This window comes from Chinchilla lanigera, unplaced genomic scaffold, assembly GCF_000276665.1.
Source record: "Chinchilla lanigera isolate Chin_1 unplaced genomic scaffold, ChiLan1.0 scaffold00080, whole genome shotgun sequence".
NCBI lineage: Eukaryota > Metazoa > Chordata > Mammalia > Rodentia > Chinchillidae > Chinchilla > Chinchilla lanigera.
This window is the reverse complement of record NW_004955481.1, coordinates 6,524,786-6,539,651: the sequence shown is the minus strand read 5'-3', so window position 1 is coordinate 6,539,651 and position 14,866 is coordinate 6,524,786. Positions and strand designations below refer to the sequence as shown.

The 14,866-nt window shown below is 49.8% G+C and overlaps 1 protein-coding gene across 2 annotated transcripts in view; it reads right to left on the bottom strand.

The window, feature by feature from the left end:
* The window catches only part of Rab11fip4 (RAB11 family interacting protein 4 (class II)), a 52,745-nt gene that overhangs the window by 14,797 nt on the left and 23,082 nt on the right, over positions 1-14,866 (bottom strand). For both annotated transcript variants that reach the window (XM_013503485.1, XM_013503486.1), the window contains exons 2-3: positions 2,634-2,866; positions 175-369 (exon numbers count right to left, since the gene is read on the bottom strand). In XM_013503485.1, the coding sequence (XP_013358939.1) occupies positions 175-369; positions 2,634-2,866 (428 nt within the window). The remainder of the gene's footprint in view (positions 1-174; positions 370-2,633; positions 2,867-14,866) is intronic.

Below are 14,866 nucleotides of genomic sequence, written 5' to 3'. Positions count from 1 at the left end.
CTCCCAATCAGGGGTCAAGGACCGAGTTCTTAACCCCCAGGAGCACACTCATGAGGCACGTGACAGCGGGAATGGCAGGGCGCTCGGGAATCTGCCTGCCTGATCCCCTGAGTGAGGCTGGACTGGCTCTACCGTTCTCTTGGACTCCAAATACCATCCCAGACAAGGGGCCACCTGGAAGACACTGAAGAGCCCAGGTCTGAGTAGACGTTGGTCCTGGTCTCGTCATCAGGGCAGGGGCTGCTGGGGGCACAGTCCACGTCATCCCCTTCGCCGTAGTCTTCAAACTGCTCCTCGTTGCTGATGAGTGAGGTGGTGGAGTGCGTGGAGAGGTCCGACGTCGTCATGGATGGAGTGTGGGCCAGGGACCTAGGGGCCACGAGCACCTGGGTTAGTGAAGGGCTAGGGGCGCCCCTCAGCACTGGGGACAGTGGGAGCCCCCTCAAGGGAACGCCTCACTACAGAAACCTTCTGCAAGAGAGAGATACAAGCCTGTGCTACCCCGAAGTAGTGAAACGCTGCTTACCGCTTAATGGTTTAACTACAAACTAGATTTAAAATTACAATCAAATTATAGTTATTCAATTAGAACACTTATTAGTGAACCAAGTTATTAGATTATCAAACAGTTGTTGAGAGGCTTATAAAAATATGGGCAATAATGTGGAGAAAGGAATATAAATTAAGTTAGATGCTTTTTTTAAAGACTGTGTATAAGCTCTCTGTGGGAGGGAGGAGAAGACATAGGAAAGATATTAAAATGGTAACAGGAAGGACTTGGATTTATGGGAGGCTGTTTCTGCCTTCTCACTTTTCCTACCTGTTTCAAGTTTTCTTTAATTAACACGCGCACCTTTTATAATGAAATGACAAATGACAACGCCATACTGGGTGAGCAGCATCTTGTGGTTTATTGGGGGATTTCCAGTCCTAAGCATCTCAATGGCAAAGAGCAGAGGTCGGAGACCTCAGGCTCTGCGCCCTCTTATGAGTGACTGGTGGCCTGGCCTCCAATTATACAGGCCTGGCCGAGCCCATCTACGATCTGAGAAGGAAGAGAAGGATAACACATCGCCTGCTGAGCAGATCTTCCCTGTCATCACTGTGCAGCAGTTTCTCTTTATTACTGCTCATAGATCACGATTTCCCCAGCTTTACTGAGCCTTCACACTCAACAAGGGGAAACCTGACCAGTGCAAGAAGCATGTCCTGGGTTAAGGCAGTAATTCTCACACCATATCCCTGAGGAACCCCAGGTTGTATCTGAGAATCACAGTGTCAATGACAGGATGCTAAAAATAAGTGTCCTGGGACAGTAGTATGTTTGCTTGTCTACCCTCAGATTCCTTAGCACTGTGGGTGGATTAATCACACTGCTCTGTTCTTTCTCTTACGGATTTTCCTAAAATTCTTGGCACCCACTGCTGGCCAGCCTCCAGGTGGTCAGTCACAGGCAACAACGTGACTGCCAAAAGGCAGATGATTTACTACAAAATCAACAGGTCAACTGGGTATAGCAGCACACGCCTATCATCTCAGCACTGAGGAGGCTGAGGCAGGAGGATCACCGTGAGTTGGAGGCTGGCCTGGCTACACACTTCAAGGCCAGCCTGAACTACATGGTGATACCTTGTCTCCAAAAGCAAAAACAATGACAACAAAAAGAGATCACCAACTCTACTGTCTACAGCTCTTCTCCTTGGGTTGGCTAATTGTAAGTACAGTAGCAGAACTGCTCCCAGGAAGCAACATGGACCCCACAATAGATAAAGCGCTCCAAAGGGCACCATCTGGAAATCATAACCCTCAGAACTGCTGCAGTTTGACAAGCCCAGCACGAAGAAAATGTGTCAGGTTAAATCACATGAAGTTACTTCTTGGAGGAAATGTGGAAAATGATTAAAAATTGGCAGTGCCATGTGGTTCAATCATAACGGAACCACCCTCTTCCCTCTCTCCTGTCACCTTCTTCTGATGCCTGGGTCACCGCCTCCAATCACCATGGATCGCCCATGGTGCTAGGGATCAAACACAGCCATGTGTATAGCCAAACACTCTAGCATGAGCTGCACCCCAGTCCACTTAATGACTAGGTCTTTTTTTTTGGCTTTTTGAGACAGGGTCTCACTATGCAGTTCAAGCTGGCCTTGAGCTCACTTTATAGCCCAGGCTGGTCTCGAACTCCCAACGATCCTCCTGCCTCAGCCTCCCAAGTGCTGGGATTACAGCCATGTGCAACCACGCCCAGCAATGATTAGGTCTTAATAATGTTTTCAGATACCTAATGAGATGTGCATGATCAATACAGAAAATATAGCAAAGCAGATGGGAGGTCATTGAAATAATCAATTATCCTATCTTCCAGAAATAACTGCTCAATTTTTAAATGAATCAAGATCATGAATCCCCTACCATAAAACAAGATCAAAACTTGACTTGGCACCGCTGCCTGTAATTCCAGAACTATTTCTACTGCTGAACACTTAGGCTGCTTAGAATTTTTTACTACGAAGAATGCACACGAAAGTCAGGCCTGTGATGTAAGTCTTGGGTGTGACTCAACATGTACTTCCCGGAAAGAACTGCATTTTGGCCCAGAGGCCACATCCTGACCTCCTTCCGGTGTCACTCACTTGTCCTCTGACAGAAACAGGCCCCCGATCCCCCGCTCCTTCTCCTCGGCGGGACTCCCGACAGACCCCTCCAGGCTCTGAGCGCCCTCCATGGGGCTGTCCGTGTCTGACTCCTGGGGGCCCTCAGGCAGGGCCAGGGTCATGGCTTCCTCCTCGTCGTCGTCGGGAAAGAAGCCAGGTTCCCTGGGGATGAGCTCGCCATCAGCGAAGGTGGGGTCCGAAACCTCGCTGCCCTGGGAAAGACATGGAACAGAATGAGCAAAGTCCGCTTGCTGGGATCAAGCGTTCCTCACCAGACTGCAAAGGCATCGACAGGCCTGGAACAGCGTGGATGGGAGCTCAGGAAGGCCAAGAACCTGACGCCCCAAGTATGAGAAAGGCTAGAAGGTGGCTAGTCTTGGGGGCCTCACACTGGGAGAAGCTGGACGTCAGACAGACAGTACCCATGGAGAGGGGATGCAGCCAGGCCAGCCACAGCCGTCGGGGCCCCCAGCCAGCACACTGGCCTCATCAGTCTGCATGGGACGCCAAGTGACTCGAAGAAGGTGTCTTGGTGACCTGCATTAGGGACACAGCCACGCTGAGTGGCCTTCAGAACAACCTTGGCCTCACAGCGTCTAATGCAGCATGGCAGAGGTTAAATCTGCCCAGCTTAGGACCCACCCTCCAGGACTGCATGTCACGGAACCTCATTCTCTCCACGGTAAAGCAAGCATGCCAAGGAGTTTGACAGGGCCATGGGGCCCGCTGAATGAGGTATTTCAGTTAGCCCCAGGCACACAGTAGGACCTCAATGTATACATTCTGGCCAGAAGATGTGATGCCAGCTGGGTAGACGAGTGACAACTTTGGCTCTGGCACAGCCATACTAGGGAGAAGAACCCCAGGCCTGGGCCAGGTGCGGTGGCGCACGCCTGTAATCCCAGGCCTCAGGAGGCTAAGGCAGGAGGATTGATGCAAGTTCGAGACCAGCCTGGGCTACAAAGTGAGTTCAAGGCCAGCGTGAACTACATAACGAGACTCTGCCTCAAAAAGCCAAAAAAAAAAAAAAAGGAAAAGAACCCTAAGTCTTTCACTTCTGAGCTCTGGCTCACACTTGCTCATTCGGGGTCCGGTGCACAGCACAGCACTGCACAACGCTGGAGTACAATAAAGAAGCACATGTGCCTTTTCCTGGTGCCGGCTCAGAGAAGGGCTCTGGCTCTGCTCCTCAGAGTTCACCCCAATGGCAGGAGCAGCTGCTGACGAACTATCCTTGGGCCTGCTTTGCTTCTGAGGAGGCAGGCACTTCCCAGGTGGCTCTGCATCTATCTGTTCCCCTGGGGGATGGTCCCAAACGTTCTGTGTGTGCTCCTTGGCTGGCACAATGCCCTATAAAAGTGCTTCCCTCATCCCAGATTGCAAGAACGGTACCAGAAATGAGGGCTGTGAAAAGCCTCTGCCAGCCTCAGACAAGAACAGGTTCCAGGGCAACCCGTGTGGGACCCCTCCTGTCTTCCTTTCCCCAGTAACACTTGCCTACTGAAACAGGAAAGAGAAGAGAAGAACAGGTTCCAGGATATGTGAGGAAGGAGACAGGTGTGGATGTGCTGGCCGGACACATGCAGCCCTGGGGGTCTGTCCCCAGCAGGAAACCCCTGGGCTAAGAACAGGTGGCGATTTATGAGCTGGGCTCCTGCTTGCTCCGTAATACAGGCTGGGCACCAAATGGGCCAAGCAAGCTGGCATCAGGCACCCGTGACTGCGGACCAGGTGCTGAGTAATTAAATCACCCTAACCCTTACAGGTCCTCTCCACCTAGACGTCACTAATCTGATCCCACACGGCTGCAAACTTATCAGACCTTGCCCCTGACCAAGTGCTTCACCAGCCAGCATGAAGCTGCATCCAATGGAAACAAGAGGAAACCAACATTGTCAAACACCCACCTTGTTCCACAGACAGAACTTGAGCGTTCGTATTTTATCCCATTTGCACTTCCTAGCAACCTCCAAGACACGTAACGTAAGTCCCACTTTACAGGTAAGGAAACAGGCTCTGAGAATAGCTTGGCAGAGTCCTTTGATCAAGTAGCCTGAAGACCTCGCCTGCTCCTGCTGTCCCACCCTTGCTTCCACTTGTCACCGATGTCTCCATTCCTCACGCATTTTCAAACCTCAGAGTAACAAGGAGGAGACGCGCTTTATAATCACGTCACTCACTGTGATGCCCAGACGTTCTGCACATGCAGCAACTTCCACACCCACCTGCTGCCAACGCCACATGAGACCCTGGTTAGCCAAGGAAACTCAAGAGAAACGAAGGGGAGGCTGCCCACCTGCAAAGGGAGCCAGGGCTCAAGGGGGGGGCAGTGCGCATGGTCCATGTCCTCACCTGGCCATGAAGAACCGCAAACCTCACCCCACTGCCCACACAGGCAGGAGCTGACAGACAAGCTCGGCCACTTGGCCAAGGCCTTTCTTCCCGTCTTCACCACAGCCCTATGACCAGGGCTCCTTCCCCGCTTTTGGTAGGCAAAGAGCATTGCCCGGGATGGTGGAGACTGGGACCAGAGTGTGTGCACAGACCATCACCTCGTCTCCCCCACACCTGGGGTTCTGAGGAAGCTGCAGTCCACCTGGCTCCCAGAAAGCAGGCAGTGTCACCCAGGTGTCTGGCCGGGCTTTGGGCAGCTAGGTTTGGCTGCCTGGACACAGATCCAGGGTTTATGTGGCACAATCTGCCCAATGGTAAACCCACTCACGGTACTCCGCAGGTGGGATCCATCAGCCCCTCACCCAACAACCCACAGCAGTGCAGCGATGCACCTACAGGCTGGCCTGAGCTCCTGACAGGCGACAAGAGTGGCCTCAAGGGGCCTAACTGTCACAGGTAGGCAGAAGGGGCACAAATGTCCCACCCTCCAGTAAGACCAGCTCCTCCTTGGCAGATCTTGAGTCCACACCTGCCTGGCCTCTACCTTTCACAAAGTGCCCTGTCTGTCCATCTCTCACAGCAGCCCCAGGAGGGTTCTGTGATGCTGCATTCATTTGTCTCTGACACTGGGGGGGGGGTTTCTGCCCTGAACGTCCCAGCTCTGAGGACTCAGCTGAGACATGAAGCCAGGCTCAGACACGCAAGGTCAGGCCTTCATCCACCTTCTGCCTACACTCACACTCACTCCAGCTTTACCTCTCAAAATTAGCTACTTCCTCCATTAACACCTTTTCCTTCAACCCACAATTGTTTGCCCAAAGCAAGTGGAAATTTTAATTATAACTTCAAAGCCATTTCTCATATTTACCCTAAATTAAAAGAGAGTTATTAACACAGCTGTAAGAAAAGTAACTGTATACCTTGCTTAGTTCAGGACAGTACCCGTTTGTTCAGTCCCAAAACCCTTTCAGTCTGCAACTGTCCTGGACAAAAGCTTTCCTGTTCACCCTGGCTCCTCCCTGCAGGCCACAGTCCCTGGCCTTAGCTGATTCCCTGGATCCCTGGGGAAGGCCTGGGTGGAGCCACCAGCACATTCTCCTGGTGGGGCTGGGAGGGAACTGCCAGATGCAGGCAGCCTGCTCTGCTCCCCCACACCTCAGGCAGCTGGGTGGGGAGCACTGGAAGGTGGCTCCTATCCTTCCCTGGCCACTCCTTACTGGCTGGGGAACTTGAGCCAGTGTCTCTGTTACGTTTTTAAAAGTTGCATAGGAAGAAGGAGAAGTGGTCCATAATGAAGTCACCCTCACAAGGTGTTGGGTGGCTGGGGCTACGGGCTTTCTGAGGCTGTGACCCTCCAGGCAGGCCACCTGCGTGGGTGGCTGACACACAGAGCACCTGTGTGCAGCTCCTGAAAAGGCTGCCTTGTGGTGTGCGCCCCGGAGATCTTTGGAGGATGTGGAGGGTCGGAAGATGAAGCTGCCTGGGGGAGGTTAGGTAACTTCTATTCAGGTGGATGCAAAACGCCAGCCTCATTCCCAGGCAAACCCAGGGCTGATTCTGGTGAGGGGACTCCAGGCTGTGGCAGCCCTCAGCATATCGGAGGTCCTTCCCACAAGAGCTGGGGGCAGCAGCAGAGAGGATGGCACTGTCCTACCTCATCTTCCTGCCAGAGGCCAAGAGACCTGCTCTGTCTACCCAGAGCGGTGCTTTGTGCCTCCCAGATCCCAAAGGCTCTCAAAGGCTGGCAGAATCTCAGGCAGAGAACGGGCTTCCCCAGAGCCCAGGTTTCCAGGCATCCAGGTGTCAGTGAACAAGGCTGCAGCCCACGGTAGCTTCTGACACTGCCCCTCAGAGCTCCCCTTTCCTGAACTCTTTTCCTAGTGTGTGAAACAACTATTTGTGTAAGACTTTCCAGTCACCATCCAGCAGCCCTAGCACTGGGGAGAGGTCGGGCATTGAGCTTAGTAAGAACTCAGGCTTGCACAAAAAGCTGTGGCTGGGCTTCTGGGGAGACTTCAGGTAAGGGACGGTGCACTGGGAATTGTGCATGGCCCAATGTGACTCCCCCGGGCTCTGGTCCTGGAGACCTAGAGGGCCCTGAGCACAGGGTTCCTATCCTCCTAGGGCCCAGGGCCAGCTCCCATGGGCCACATGGGCTTAGCTGATTTATGTCCACAGTGCCCCAAGTTCACCTCATTCCTATGTCAGGGCTCCCAACATCCAAAGAGACAGAGCAGATGCAGTGTGTCCCTCTACAAACCTGGGGGCTGCTGTGGGTGGGGCCGGGTGAGGGCTTGGCACTAGAGCCTGGTAGATGAGAAACTTACAAGCTGTGTGCACCTAAGACCTTCCCTACAGAGTAAGGACTCTCAACTCTACCTCAAAGGCTACTCCAGGGCCACACAAGACAATTTCACAAGCATCAGACAATAGCTGTGGGAGCTTAAGTCCTTATCTGGCCTCCGGAAGGGCTGTGTGCGGTGGTGGCTGAGCCACCCCTGCAGCCAGGGTCCCCAGCTGGTCAACCAGCAATGTACCGACAGGCAGACAGCCAAGCTAGGGGTTTTTACAAAGAGGTCCGAGGCACAAGGCTGGGGAAACAGGATTTAGCTGGCTGCCCCAGCAGGGCAGGTCTGTGCCACCAGGGCCCTGTGCTGCTGCTGTGTCCCCACCTCTACTTCTCCACCCTGTGTCCAGCTGGGGCTGGACAGAGCTGGGCCCCACTGGAGCGGGAGCCTGGAGGCACACGGGCTGCCCGCGGGGATCCTCTGCAGTCTCGAGAGCCATGTCCACCCGCCAGCAGGCCCCAACATCACCTCTTCCCCTGTCAGAAGCTGGCAAGGGCTGAACTCAACACAGGCTGAAAAGGCCAAGAACCGATACATGTGGGCGGCACCCAAGCCCTGGAGTGGCTTTCAACGGCCCACTGTCTCACCGTAAAGGGATGCAGAGGGCCCGCGTCAAACCGCTTCGCTTGGCCTTCACCCTCGTACCTCGCCCAGCCGGGGAGCCGTCCCACAGTCACGTCCACCAGGCCACTACGCTTTCCTGGCAGCTAAAGCTCAAAGGCCAGCGATTCTGAGTGACTACATCTCCTTGCTCCCTTTGGGAAAGAAGATGCTGAACGGGAGCCTCGGGGATTCTACGTCTGAACCCCAACAGGAAGGCACACATGGTAGGTGATTAACAAACACAGGCTGAACCAAGCCACACTGTGGAAACACACTGTGGGAAAGGTCCAACCACAGGAGCCTGAGGCCTGGGCCAATTCTGGTGTGGTCACTGCCTCAGTGCGTGGCCAGGCACAAGCTCTTTAATTTCTGAGCTCCTTCTAAAAACAGTGGCGAATACTTCTGTGACAGGATAGCTGTAGACAATCTACAATGACATCCCACATCTCAAGGATGCTAAAAATATGGCAAGAGGAGAGGGCAGGAGCCAGGCATGGTGGCGCATATCTATAATCCCAGTACTGTGGGAGGTGGAGGCAGGAGGATTTCAAGTTCCAGCCCAGCCTGGGCAGTTTAGCAACTTACCAAGATCTTGTCTCAAAATAAAAAATTTAAAAAGGGCTGGGGACATAGCTCAGGGCACAGGCCCTGAGTTCAGTCCCCAGTACTACAAAGGGGAGAGGGGTGCTGGTCTTTACGGACACAACCTGGAGTGGGTTCAAGTCCTGCTCCACTACTTACAAGCTCTACAGCCTGAACCTCACAGTGCCTTAGTTCCCCATCCATTAACCATGATTACAAGTAAATGAGTTGGCAAGTGTCCCAAGCACTTTGTAGTCTTCACACAGACAGTGCTCAGTATGTATGAGTTACTATTGTCATAATCATGTTGCAAGAAGACACCCATGTGCTCCTCAGTACTGACTTTGTTCTGTGCAGCCCATGGAACCCTTTCCCTCCGACCCCTGGTGACACGCTTGGCTGGAGGTAGGTTGGGCTCAGCTTTGGAAGGCCAGATGTTTTGCCAAGTCCAGGCCCTGCCCTACAAGGCTGGCGGCCTCTCCTCCCCCTGGCAGGGTCCTGTCCTGCCCACTCCCTTGAAAGATCTGTCTGCATATTAATTACAGCCTTTAATAGTTGTGAAGATGAGATGCCCCAGGGAAGGGAGTCCAGGAGGCTCTAAGGCTTGGGCTCATCCACCCCCAGCCCTGGCAACATCTCTGCTCCGCAGGCAGTAACTTGGAGCCAAGCGCAGCTCTGTGGGGACAAGGCCGGATAAAAATAGCCTGGGCGGGCACATCCCAGCTTCCCTAGCAGCCAGGCACCTGCGGGCGCATGTGGAACACCAGCGCAGGGAAGGTGCAGGGGAAAAGCTCGGTGGCTGCAGGACCGGCCCAATGAGGGAAGCTGGCATGTGGTCCCAGCCAGCTGACCACCTGGGATCAGAGATGGGCCTGGGCAGGGTCCACTGGGACCTTCCCATGGGCAGCTGAAGCTTCAGTTTAGGGAGGGGACTTGCAGGCGCCAACGCCTCAGGTCCAAAGGGACCGGGAGGGGTTATCTGGGCTGAGCCCTCCCACAGCCCACGGGGGCTCCACCGCTTCATCACACAAAGACGGCGGCAACAACAGAGGTTGGTATGCAATCCAGGGCTTGGTAAGAAAGCCGCAGCTCCCAGAAAACGTTAAAGGAGGGACATCGGACAGCCCCTGGGACTGAGCTCAGATCAGAAATGGGCAAGTTCCCAATGGGTCTCAGAGCAAGGGGTCTTCTGGGAAGTGTCCACAGTGGGGTCTGAGGCAGGTTCAGACAGTATCCACTCAGTCCTGCTCAGCTCGCCGGCGGGTCCAGCCTGCTCTGAAGCCTGTGGGCCCTGACCACCCCTGTCTCTCCAAACCCTCCACCCGCGCCCCTGCTCCAAGTTCACCACCCCACTTGCCCCAGCTCACAAGCAGGGCCATTTCTCACTGCAAAGCAACCTGCTGGCATTCTGGCTCTGTGCATCCGGTGAGTGACTGTCTTGAACGCCAGTAGACACGAGTCACAGGGCTGCGGGATATGGTTTTCAAGCCTCCTGGGTTACAGGCCAAGGCTTGAACTGTGCTGTGTCCCCACTGGAAACACCTTTTGGGGAGATGTCCCACGCCCTCTGCCAACACAGTGCCACTTTTACTCTAGCAGTACAGAGCACATCAAAAGTCGGCAGTTAGCTGGACACAGGGGCACATGCTTATAATCCCAGTACTAGGCTGAGGCAGGAAGATTGTGAGTTTCAGGCCAGCCTGAGCTACACAGTGAGTGTGAGGTCAGCCTGGACTACAGAGTGAAAACCTGCCGCAAAAAAAAAAAAAAAGCTGGCAGTTAACAAATAAAAACTAAACTATACTATATATCACTAAAACAAAAGAAGAAGAAAAGGAGTTAAAAATGTGAATCATAAAGGAAGAAAGCAGGAAAAAAGGAATCAAACATCATATAAGACAAAAAATAACAATTATAGCAGTAATATATTAAACACATCTGGAATAAACAATCCTATCAAAAATATATTGTGTCAGATTAGATTCAAAGTAACTATGTTATTTTACAAGAGACACAATTTAAGTTTAAGAACAAATACAGGGGGTTGGGGATTTAGCTCAGCGGCACACTGCCTGCCTGGCAAGTGCAAGGTTGTCAGTTCGATTCCTGGTACCAGGGGAAAAAAAAAAAGAACAAATACAGGTGGAAGGCAAGAATAAAAAAAGATAAACATTGACTGAAAGAAAGCTGTAGAGCCACAGTAATCTCAGATGAAGAAATTCAAGAGGTGGGAGGATGCTTAAAATGATAAAGGATCATTTAATAAGATGTAACACTCCTACAGTTCTACTCCCGCTTCAAATAACAAACTACCAAAAATACATAAAGCTTAACCAAACTCAGAGTTAGAGATTTTAAAGATGGAACTAAAAAATATGAGGATCAAAGGGAATACAAAAGGTGGGACCACCATAAATCTGACCTCATACACACAGAATACCACCCCAACAACCGCAGAGTGAAATCAACACATCAGAGGTTGACAAGACAGTGGATACTGGTACAGTGCCAAAGCCTCTATATTTCTCCACCATGCATGAGAAAAGCTAATGTCCCCTTCATACAGTGATCAAACATCCTCATTAATGAGAAAGAACACTAGACCCTGGCCTCCTCCTAGTGTGGCACAGTAAGAGGTACACAGCAGGCTGTGCGCGGTGGTGCACACCTGTGATCCAGCACTCAGGAGGCTGGGGTAGGAGGATTGCTCTGAGTTTGAGGCCAGCCTGGACTACATAGCAAGTGGCACATGCCTGTAATCCCAGCACTTGGGAGGCTGAGGTAGGAAGATGGCCATCAGTTTGAGGCCAGCCTGGGCTACATAAGCAAATTCAAGGCCAGGCTTATACTACATAGTGAGACCCTGTCTCCAAAAAACCAAAATAAATAAATAAGCTACACAGGCAGCTCCTATGATGCAGTCTTCACAAGATACTTCACATTTAAACAAGCCTTACAATCTAGTTTCTCCTAAGGGGAAAACAGCACATAAAGTAACAAGTCACACATCACCAGGGAGAAAGTAAACAAAAAAGTATGTGAGAACTTCTACAAGACAACTGGCCTGGACTATTACCAAAAGAATGCCATAAAAAGGATGGAGGAGGGTTATTCTGGACCACAGGTTGTCAAACTTCACCATGAATGTGCATCAGAATCACATGGCAGAAGTGGGAGAAGGGTTGTTAAAACTCAGACTGAATCAGTTTCCAATTAAACTTGGGAAGAGGTCTGAAAATGTGCATCTCCACGGCTTTAGACAAAGACAAGCATGGTGACACAGGCCTGTAATCCCAGCACGTTGCGAAGCTGAGACAGATGACTGTAAGTGGAACCCCTGCCTGGGCAGTTTACTGACTACACTCTGCCTCAAAATGCAAAAGGGGGTGCTGGGAATGTAGGCCAATGGTAATGCTCTGGGTTCAATCCTCAGTACTGTGCACGCCCCCCCCCCCCCAATTTAAAATGCCTAACAAGGTCTCAAGAGGTGTTGCTGTTTGCGGGATAACTTTGAGAACCCATTGTTCTAAATTAATCAAGGAACACAAAAAGTCAACATCACCCTCAATGAGGTCAGACAACTCTGCTATAAAAGTCATTTTCAAATGATATAGCTGGACATGGTAGCACATGCCTGTAATCCCAGTACTCAAGAGGTTGAAGGAGGACTGCTGAGAGTTCAAGGTCAGCCTGAACTACAAAGTGAGACGTTGCAAAAAACCAAAAACTATATATATAATTTATTGAACAAGATGTAACACTCATACACATTTATGCATTGAAAAGCAGTCTCAAAACTCATAAAGCAAGTAGGAAAGCTTGATTATGGTCTAGATACTGGGCGGTATTAGGGAACTACACTTATGTTAAGTGTGTTAATGGCACATTTTAAAGTAAAATGTCCTTAGTTTGGTTGTTATGTCTAATTTCCTCTCATATAGTTCTAGAAAAAAAGGTGTACACACAGATAAAGCAGATACTGCAGCAGTCCTGAACTGCAACTGGACATGCAAATCCCTGTGGTGCCGCCTTCCCCCGACCAGCTCCACAGAGGTCTCTCAGGTGGCCAGGGGCTGCCTTGGGTGCAGGTGAAACACTGTGGGTCCCTTCTGTGGCTCACATGGCTAATGGAACAGAGATGGATACATACTGTGACCCCTTATAGACACTGGGCTTCAGGCAAACTCTTGGGGAGCTACACAGGTTGATGGCTGGGCCCTACCCTCAACAAGAGCTTTCCAGGGCAGACAGTGTTCCTGGAACCATAATCAATTCTCACAGACATTTATTTTTCAGTCTGTTAGAAGTAACTTTATATGAAAACATAAACACATCTTGGCCCAAACTTGCTGAACTAAGGAAAAGTGTAACCTCCCTGACAGTTTCAGTTCCATTGAAAAGGACTATGAACAGTGAAACAATCTCAAGAACACTACCTTAGAGGGAGAGCACCAGGAAACACCAAGCCCGGGACCCCCGGGCACTCCTTGAGGATTAAAAACTGGGTTCCACAAACACATCCCTTACTTTTCTACTATATCTTTTTTTTCTTTGTACCAGGAATCAAACTCAGGACCTCACAATTGCCAGACAGGCATAAGGTTCATTTTTTTTTTTTTGTACTTTTCTACTAAAACTTTTACTTTAGTGTAATGGTAGCTGGCTGTGTGTCTCAGTCGCTGGGCCTGGAGGATACAGGAAGCAATCTTTGTGTTTATCCACTTGGTACAAAGGCAGACAAGGTGTGTGCACATGTGTAAAAGTGTCAAAGTGGGGTTTACAGCCACATGATGCTCCGTCTAACAGGGCTTGCAAGCATCACAAGGGTATGATACACCCACAGCATTCTCAGATTTTTTTTTTTTTTTTAGTTTTCTTTTTCTTATAATTTTTCTGGTAAAAGTAGCTCAGTCCAGTACAATGGCACATGAAAAATAAGATTTGCAAGTTTTTTTGGAGGAGGTCAAAAGTGAATCATTAACATAGTCATGCATGGATGATGGAGATGATCCATTATGGTAAAATACATGTTTTTATAGCAGAAGAGTGGTGTGGGTAGATTATGATGATGATGATGATTATGACTTTGACACCATGTGAGCCAAAGTACCTGTGACAGTGAAATGGATCAACTGATACAGAGACAGGGAATGCAGACCTCCCTGATTCAGACAACAAAGAAAACACCAATGTGAGTACATATTTCACTAGTCAAAATGTTGCAAAATTGTCACACAACCAAATGGAATGATCCAACGTTAGAACTAGGTCTGAAAATATAGTGAAGGTGTTGGCAGGGGTGAAACGTGTTAGACAGAATGTCAGCACTGCCATTCAATGTTAGAAGTTGTAACAGACAAAATGCTACAGGTGCTATGAAATACACAAAGGCAGAAATACAAGTAAAACATTCTGTACATACCAATAGCCATATTCAATCATGTATTTATTATGACACCTCACTAGCTGAACTGAAAGCATTCATAGGTCTGTTGCACTTAGCAGGGATTTCTCATAGTAATTGCAGGAATGTAGAAGACTTATGGAAAAGTGATGGGTCAAAATTTGGCACCAACATTTATGACCTTGTAGATATGATGACTCATTAGGCTTTCAATTTAGAAATTTATCCTGTGCACGGTCCAATCAGCCACCAGGCCCTTATTCATGTAGAAATAAACCAAATGATACTGTGAGCAGACTTCTTGCTCCCATCCCCCAAACTGATAGGAACACATTTGCTAACACAGCACAAATTGACCAGCACAGGAACTGTACACAGGAACAAAGCAAAAATTCCAAATGAAATGTCACAATTTAAAAACAGAGAATTGTGTAATACAATCTTTGGATTTCATAAAAATTTACATTGGCCTCATAAATCGTAAAGAAAAACAAACTGGTACTGCTGGTGGTAACACTGCACCATGATGAAAATACTGATAAGGAAACCACAACAAAACGGAAGCCTGAGATGGAAACTTTCAATAGCAAAACCAAAGGCAAAGGAGATGTTGTTGATGAGGTATGCAGTAAATATGATGTTACTTAAAACACAAAAGCACTGGCCAATGGCTATGTTTTACTCAATCCTAAACATGTGTGGTATAGTTTGATAACTTGCAACATAGCCCAGAGAAATTTTCTTGGAGGATTGAGACTGGAACTCATAAGAGATCATTTATAGCAGAAGAAAAACAAAATGTTTCCACCCAGGGAACTATGCAAAAAATATTGTGGAACATACTAGTGAGCCCACAAGTGAACAGGTAGCCGCAGCATCCC